This window comes from Crassostrea angulata, chromosome 6 (genome assembly GCF_025612915.1).
Source record: "Crassostrea angulata isolate pt1a10 chromosome 6, ASM2561291v2, whole genome shotgun sequence".
Taxonomy (NCBI): Eukaryota; Metazoa; Mollusca; class Bivalvia; order Ostreida; family Ostreidae; genus Magallana; species Magallana angulata.
The window spans coordinates 38,409,114-38,418,357 of record NC_069116.1 but is presented as its reverse complement, the minus strand read 5'-3'; the positions used below and the strand labels follow the sequence as shown (position 1 = coordinate 38,418,357).

Genomic DNA, 9,244 nt, shown 5'->3' with positions numbered 1-9,244 from the left:
ATACCAGAATAATTCGATTAGATTCTTTACTCTTGTAGAAATCTACAAATCGGAATAATATTATCAGTACAGAAGTGATGATTTTAAAATGATCTATAGATTATTTGTAGGTAATATACAGATATATAAATATCTAAAAATATAAAATTGAGAGGGTTTTATTTTAACATTTTACGAACAATTTAACAAACTTTCAAGATGGCAGCTTTCAATACAAAATAAAAATAAAGAATTTAGAATTTTAAATAACATAAAAAGTTGAATTATAGATATATAATTCGAGAGAGATGGACGACTTTGAAGATGATGAAGAAAATATGTGGGAAGGCAGGCACGATGTGGGCGATGTAAGTGTTAATTCAATGAGTTTTAGAAATTAATTTGCCATAATCAATTTCTCATATTGATATTCTATGAGCAGATGAAAAATATATAGAACTGCGCATTTTCATTGACATCAGAAAATTTTGAGAAAAAAATTGTGATATGAAAATTTTATTTGATTTGTAAATTAGCTTAGTAAATGGAAACAAAGGGAATCTCTCGAATTATAGTAATATCATATTGAATCCTTGTAGAGAAAGCTTTATTTGCTTCATAAACAATGTACATGATAAAAGTGAACACACACACACACACACACAGCATTGATGCATAAATTTTGTCATCATATGAAAAACACATTGAAAAAAACATACGCCCATAAATGAAAAATATCCTAAGTTTGATCAATCTAATTAAAATCTTCCATGTGACATATCGAAAACCGGGGAGCAGATGGAAGTTCTAATTTTGATTAGATTGAAGTTTGATAAAATATATAAAAATCTGGATATCCTACCTCTTAATGTGAAACAGATTAAATGAAAAAAATATAAACTATTATAGTCACCAGATGAGGATGACGAAGATGAAGAAGAAAAAATGGCTGCCCAACAGGAATGTGTGGACCTGTTCTCCTCTAAGGATTACATCATGGAGCCAGGAGTGTTCAGCACACTGAAAAGGTAACAAAGCTGTTAACTGTGATCAATTTATTTGTTTCTGTTAATCATGATTATTTGAAATGATATCTTAACCAAACATGGATATTCATTTATGTTTCTCTAGATTTCTGCAAGCCGGTGGATCTCCAGAGAAAGTTGTGGAGATGTTGTCAGATAACTACACAGCAGTAGCCCAGACTGTAAATCTCCTGGCAGAGTGGCTCATCCAAGCAGGTAATGTCAAAGCCTGTGTAAATAACCTAGCTTTTCCAGATTTTCCTTATACATGGACTTGTATCTATAAAGTAACTAAACAATTTATACTTCTAAAATTCAATTCTTATTCTTATGCATGAATTGATTGACTAAATGGATTAATGATGCATGCATAAAATTTTGTAGTGCACATCAAAATCTAAGACCGGGATTAAAAAGATATCAATACACATGGTATCACCGGTATATTTCAATGAATGGTATGTTGATTAGCATATGCATTGCTTCTGTATGAATGTTTGTTCCAGGTGTGGACATTAAGATAGTACAGGAGATGGTAGAGAATCACTTAAAGTCAATGATTATGAAGCACTTTGACCCCAAAAAGGCTGACTCCATTTTTACAGACGAAGGAGAGGTAGGGATCATTTAAAAAGAAAAGGGAAACCATTACTGATTATTAAGATACAAAAGTAAAGTGCAGTTTATGAATGCTAGAACTGAAGATAAAATGAGTACATGATTGTTCAGTGTACTAGTGCAACTCCTTAGGATCTTGAAGATAGTATCATAATGCTTTTTAGTCTGCCTAAAATCAGAGTTCACATTTATTTCCATTTTCTTATTGTTGCCATCACTCTGGCATTCATAGTATGGAATTAAGTGAGAAGAAAAATTCTGATATGACCAATAATCAGAGTATAGAAATAAAAGTAAAATTGAGGTCTGCATCTTGTCAGACTTGTTTGCTCTGCTTTTAAACTTAAAATACTGATAAACATGAACATGTTTGCATAAAAAAAGTGACAAAGATGAACAACAGTCAGGTGTCACTTTAAGGTGGAATAACACATCATCATTAAATGGCTGACCTAGCTCTGATCGAAACGACATTGTGTAGTATTAAAAGGATTTTGTCGACAACATGTACCTTAGTACATAGCCGAGTGGATAGGGCGTTGGGGTTGTGATTCATACGTCCTGAGTTCGAATCCCACAGGGGCTTTTGTTTTAACTTACTGAATTGAATATTTTAGATATTCATTTTTTATCCCCAAACTGCAAATTTTTCGCTTATTTGACATATGTACATTATCATTATATCTTTCCTAATCAAATAACTTACTGTTAATTTGAGTGACTTTTTCCAGGTGTGTTATTTCACCTTAAGTTCAATTGTTTTTGTCCTGATCCTCTTAGACACCATCCTGGCTAGCTGAAATGATTGAGTTTCCCACCTGGAGAGAGCTGTTCTATAAGCTGGCTGAGGAGTATCCCGACTGTCTAATGCTTAACTTTACTGTCAAGGTAAATAGCATTCTTCTTATACATGTAACATTTTCTCCTTAGATACAATTTTAGGTTAGAAATTATTTTTGGTCCAACATCTACAAAAGAAGAAAAAATTGTGCTTATCAAGCTTATGTTTAAGCACTAGCTGTCAGAGGAGGGAGATTACAATCGAACATATTTTTTTTTTAAAGCTGCCTTCTGTTGCTTTCATTATTTATAATTTCTGATGTAAGTGGAAATTTAAGTGTAACACCAGCATAATTGGCATTTAGAATAAAATGAGCTTTAAAAATGATATAAATGTACTGTACATGTACATGGATTCAAGATAAAAGATTGGCAGTATCATTGTTTATCTTCTGCAGTTGATATCTGATGCTGGTTACCAAGGGGAGATAACCTCCGTCTCCACAGCTTGTCACCAAATCGAGGTATTCTCACGAGTTCTGAGAACCTCCATCACAGGAATGTTAGAGGGAGGAGAGGAAATCATTACTAAAAATCTCCCAGAATTTACAGTGAGCCTTATCATACATTACAGTTTATAGCTTATATGGGTTTTTTTTTCTGCAGTCTGTGCAATTTCAAAAAAAAAATACCGTTTGAATATTCATCAACAGAACTTATTTTAAAAAGATAGTGTGAAAAACAATTGGGTAATTAAACTTGAGGATTTGGTGTACCGGTACATCTACCTGTAGTGTATAAGTGAGCAAAAATTAATCTATCAAAAAAGTGTTTGTATTTACCCGTTCTACAAATGCATGTAATCTTTTATGACTTGACAAGTACCTCTAATTACATGTATGTATGTAACTTATTAGTCCATTTGATATGGAAACTTTACTCATTCATGAATGATATTGTTAATTTCAGAAAATGGTTTGTCACGGGGAGCACACTTACCTGTACAGTCAGGTCCTGATGCACATACTGGCTCAGGAGACGAAGGGGGGATCCAATATCAGGAGACTGTGCCAGGAGCTACAGAAAAGTGCTCAAGCCAGGTCAGTACACACTCCAGTGGACAGAGTTTTCATTGTACAGTATTTTGCAAAATATAGAAAAATTTAGAGTTTAAACTAAAAATGACTTATCATTCAACAGGAATAAGATTAAATGAGAGTTGTAAAAAATGATTCAGGATTTCTGAATCACAAGCAAAATTATGGTTTGGGGATACTTATGGTCTTTGAGAGGTATTTGATTATGTTGTTTGACTTCCAGGGAGATGGATGTTACCCCCATTACCCTAGCCCTCAGTGGGGCAGCAGCCTACCCCCGTGCCTGTCAGGCACTCTCCTCCATGCTGTCCAAGAATGCCCTCAATCCAGCAGACATCACTATTGTAAGTTATGTCTATCTACAGAGTAGAATGATCTTCTGTCTACTGCTTCATAGCATGATACAAAATTGTACAAATATATAATAAATATAATAAATAATTTTGTATACAATGTAGGATTAAACTTAAAGCTATACACGCTATAATTTGCGTCAATTTTGAATGACAGTGAAAACGCATGTGTTTGTCTACTTATAAAAGTTATCCTTAATCTGTAAATTACAAGGGTGAATTCCATCTCGTTACAAAGATATAGATTTTTAATTGTTTATTTTCCTGCCAGGAAAATATACATTTTCATGAATATTGATGAAGGAAGAGCAAACCGACCTGATTGCGCATGCCCGCGGAGAACTAGGTGGTCGTTATTGTTTGCCTAATTAAATATCCAACTTGATTTTTTAATTGCTTAACAGTTGTTAAATTGAAATACATACATGTATAATGAGTAAAATACGCTTGTCATTCACGATACCCTTACTTCTGCATTAACACTTATAGGATCTATAAATAGCACATAGGGGAAAAACACAGGTCTACGTCATTTTTTTAAAGGAAGTATTCATATCTACTCACAGGCTTGTATTTTTTTCTTTTGTTTGTACTCGTATATCGGACAAATTTATGCTTTACTGAAAATATCCTTTCCTTTGTGAAACTATCACAATTATGAAGATGTTGACCCTTCACCAGTTTTGGTATGATAGGCTAAATTTAGCTGTCGATATCACGTGATAGATTGATATTCACGAGGAGGCATTACTTTCCTGGCAGGAAAATAAATATTTTTTATTGTTTAATATTTGATATATTTGTTACGTGATCGAATTGAGCATTATAATTAACAGAATAAAGGTAACTTTTATTAGTAATCAAACACATACATTTTCCCCTTTATTCAAAATTGACGCAAATTATAGCGTGTATAGCTTTAATAAATGATGTTCCAGTATTGTGTGGATTTAGGAATACAGTAGAATTATGTATTAATTTTTGCAGTACCGTAATTAAATGATGACGTAATAATGAACATGGAAACATTTTCTTCTTTTCTCTTTTCTAGCTGTACAAGATGTACATGGAGATGAACCCACCTCCTGTGGATCTTATCAGAGTTCCAGCATTTTTAGGTAACTGCTTTTAGAAATAGAATTAACAAACCTTTTGCAAATGATGTCAAAGGGGGTTGGGGGTTGTATAAGAATCTAGCTGCTGGTCTGTAGCTCCCAGTCTGGAAAAATTTGGATTGACGCTACGGGTAAAAAAGTTGCAATTTATGGTGCTTAAAAACTTGTGCTAGTTTTGGACTGACTAACCTTATTTCCACACAAATTCTGTGGAAAAAATTAGTACTATTTAATTCTTCAAGCAATTTACTACTGATATTGTCACTTTACTTGCATTAGACTTTCAAACAAGCTAGCCTACCTCAGAAAAATGAAGTATGATAAATTCACGTCGAATTTGAGATTTCCATTTTTACATGTAAACAAACTGCACCACTTCACTTTATGGGGATGGTTATGGTATTTAATAGAATATCAGAGGCAAGTAAAGTAATGACATCAGTTGTAAATTGTCTGAAGAATTTAATGGCACGAAACATTTCCACAGAAATTGAGGGGAAATAAAGTTAATCAGACCAAAACTAGCAGAACATTTTGTGCGCTGTAATTTGCAACTTTTTTACAAGTAAGAAACTGTAGCTTCCAGGTCGTCTATCCAATTTTTTTTCAGACCAGGAGTTACAGACCTGCAGCCAATAAGAATCATTAAGTCCATCTGCCTTCTGACTATTCATCTATTGCAAATCTTTGCAAGAAAAACCATTGCAAGTTTCATCTTAATTCTAAAATTGCATATGATCTAAAGGTGCGTTATATGGCAAGCTCAAGATCAGTAGCAGAAAAAGTGTATAATTTGGTTCTGTGTAACTGGTTTTCAATTTTTTTGAATTTTTTTTTTTTTTTTTTGTTGGGGGGGGGGGGTTAAGTTGTCCATTTTATGCCAATATTTCAAAACTTGTGAATTTAATATTGAAATGGAAAGTCACAGAACATGTTCTGTAGAGTGATGCTTTTTAGGTTTGTGGTTATTTTAATTCGGGATGAGGATTTTACAGAACAGGTAGATGCTTTAAAAACTGACTTAAATGGAGCAAAATTGTTTTTATATCATATGGCAAAAGATTTTATCCTTAATCTTATTAGTAGAAGTACCAGTATATTTTACAGTACACATGGGAACATGTACGGTAATTAAATTGACAGAATTTACATGTGTGCTGTAATTAGTGAACTTCTGTTCTGTCACCTGTTTTGATCTGCACTTTCTGCAGACATAACATAACTTTCTGTTATTTTACAGAGCTACTGATTGATGCCCTGTTCAAGCCTTCATCCAGAGTGAATCCTGACCACAAACCCAAGTATATTTTTGTCCTGTCCTACGCAGCCAGTGTCACTGAGGTGTTCAAAAAGGTAAGTCTGAGGTGGAGATAATTACACAATCTAATAAAAAGTGAATATTGCATCCACTCACCATAAAATTTTATATTTTACCTTTAAATGTGACTTGTATATTTATGTAATATAGTGATGGTACATGTACATGCAGCAGTAGGTAAAATGATCTAACTGTTATCACAGAGATAAAAATACCTCTGTACTGTATACAGGAAAGTATTTGCCCCTGTTTTATTTTGGCCCCTTTTGCCCTCATTGTCAGCGATCAAATCTAAGACTGGGCAAACACCAATGTCTCAAATTATCTCTCTTTAAACACAACTGTGTCTAGGCGAATTCAAGACGTGGCAGAACTGTTTACAAATGCAGAAAGGCAAAAATTACATGAGCAAAAAATAACCCTGTATACAGTATTTATCTCAATAACTTCAGTTCAATGATGGCAGTTAATTGAAGATAATATGTGAAATTTTATTTTTATTAAAGGGTCAAAGGAAGAGTATAAACAAGGATGAGCTTAAGCCCACAACTCAGGCCCTGGAGCGAGTGCAGTCATTATGTGCCGAGAACAAAAGTTCATCGGAGCTCATCTCAGACATCAACACTCTCTTCCTCAACATCAAGTAGGCAGAATCCTCAAGCATGACTTTATCATTTACTCTGTTACTGAACAGATATTGATAATCTATTAATCCAGTTTTTTAACACCCCCCCCCCTCCAAAAAAATTTATAGGACAGAAAAACAGAGTACTTGTACATGTAACTTGCCCTTCCCTGAGTAAAAAGAAAAAAAATATAAGTCCTGCAGTGATTTCCTAATTAGCGTGTTTTAAAAAACTTACATTACATAGAATGAGCTTATCTTAATATTATTTTTTCTCCCGACTTCACAGATTTCCTGTGATTGCCTATGGAGTGTTGAGATGGGTGGATTACACTGTGTCTGATGCGAGCTATTTCAAACTGAACACTGACCACACTCCATTACACTTGGTTCTCATTGATGAAGTAGGTTTCATGTATAGTAGTACAAATATTTACAGCATTGACCTTTTAATTACATGTATGTGTACCAGTAATATGTACATGCCTTCATGATGTGACTTTCAGAGAACTTGATAGCAGAAATTTTGAAATAATGAGTCTTGCTTTTTAAGATATTCCTTTATTGTCTGCCAATGTGTGGTCAATACTTTTATCCAGGTGATTTATCTGTTTATTTAATGAACTAAACCTTGATAACTGTTGATAATTTTGTTCTTTCACAGATTGTTACAAACCATGTTCTGCTTCACCAGCAAGCTTTAGATCTTTTCATCAGGGTGTTTGAATCATCCTTTGAGGACTTAGAGGTCCTCTTCAGGGTAATGTTACTATGTTTTATTAGATGCATATTTTTCTCTAACGAAAAGGAAACAAACTGGAGTTCAAATCGGATAATCTATGCCATACTTCATTGAATGTTAAATATGCTGAAAAAATTATTTTCAGGTATTTATCTCAATTTAAACATTAAACATTGCAGCTGGAGCTTAAAAAGTCAGTCCTTGATCGGATGGTGCATCTGTTCAGCAGAGGCTTTGTTATCCCTGTTGTGACTTACATCAAAAACTGTCTGGACAAACAGGACACAGATATTTCACTCATCAGACATTTTGTTACTGAGGTATTCAAGTTCAAGATTTGCATTCTGAATATTTATTTGTTTCTGAAGTTAAAAGGAGGGACATTTTGTATATTATTAGGGCTTTTTTCAGTTCAGCGAGAAACTTAATTACTGTACAAGCCTTTTATTGATTATCTATGCAGGTTCTTGATATCATCGCCCCTCCTTACACTCCAGAGTTTGGGCAGCTGTTTCTTCCCTTGATCGAGTGTAAAGATATCACAGATTCAATACGATCGGATGATGGAAGTGACCCTGTCTCAGAGTTTATATGTAAGTGTTTCATACAGTTGTACCCGTATTAAAAATGTAAATGGCATTATATATCATTTACATGTACATACATGTATACATACAGGGAGGGGAAGGTGAGTTACATGTACATGGCATATTAAAATACTTTTAGGAGAAATGTTTGTACATAGATAATTTTTTTAATGTTTACACAATTCAATTATGATTTTATTTGTTCATTACAGTACAGTGTATGTTTTAAAATTGATTTCAGAGAAACCACTTTTAATAATTTTATTTCTTTAGATTGTATGATTTTTCTTTTCAGTGCATTGCAAGGCATGAGACTCCCATCAGTGTCATGAAGTCTGATTTACATTGAGTCTGGTAAACGACAGAACTTTCTCCTGGGCCCTTGCACCAGTTCCACTAAAGGGAACCCATGACACACTGTCTGGAATACATAAACTTTCATAGTTTGAATGCTGAGTAATAGAGCATTCAATGTGCAAGCCATAAAGATTCCCTGCCAAGGCAATGTTGTGTACATTCGGAAAGGATTGGCTGAGCTGTTAGATATTCATATATTGACTTGTTTTAAATTGTGAAATGTTCAAATACAATATTAGTTACACATACATGTACATATGCTTATGTGTAATTTACGTGTAATTGAATTTATGATTATTGCATGGAATAAATGCAGCAAAGTTTTTTTTCTCTCTTTCTTTACTTCCAAGAAGTATTGAAAGCTTTGAACAGCTGTAATTAATTTTTCTATAACTGCAATGTAATGAATGGATGTAGTATTGTCATATTGCGTTATCCTTAAAAAGATTCAGATTGGTTTGGATGCCTGTAACTGTGTTCCTGCAAAAATGTTTGACCAGCTCTTAAATGATCATTCAGCAATGTAAAGTTGAGACAGGCATGATTAAACACAAACATGTAGGACTATTAGTTATCTTAGTTTCATTGCTAATAAGTAAGCATTACTTTGATACAGCACAAGATCAAACCAATACATGTATTCTATTT

At 33.6% G+C, this 9,244-nt stretch overlaps 1 protein-coding gene across 1 annotated transcript; it reads left to right on the top strand.

Annotated features, from left to right (window-relative positions):
• The first annotated feature begins 186 nt into the window (after positions 1-186).
• Positions 187-8,916, top strand: LOC128188541 (negative elongation factor D-like). The gene is made up of 16 exons (XM_052859647.1): positions 187-347; positions 889-1,007; positions 1,111-1,220; positions 1,511-1,620; positions 2,403-2,510; positions 2,861-3,013; positions 3,372-3,502; positions 3,723-3,843; positions 4,904-4,970; positions 6,208-6,320; positions 6,792-6,928; positions 7,200-7,314; positions 7,575-7,670; positions 7,832-7,972; positions 8,116-8,245; positions 8,535-8,916. Exons 1-16 carry the CDS (start codon positions 288-290, stop codon positions 8,549-8,551), a joined length of 1,728 nt encoding a protein of 575 aa, XP_052715607.1. The 5' UTR covers positions 187-287; the 3' UTR covers positions 8,552-8,916.
• The last annotated feature ends 328 nt before the right edge of the window (positions 8,917-9,244 follow it).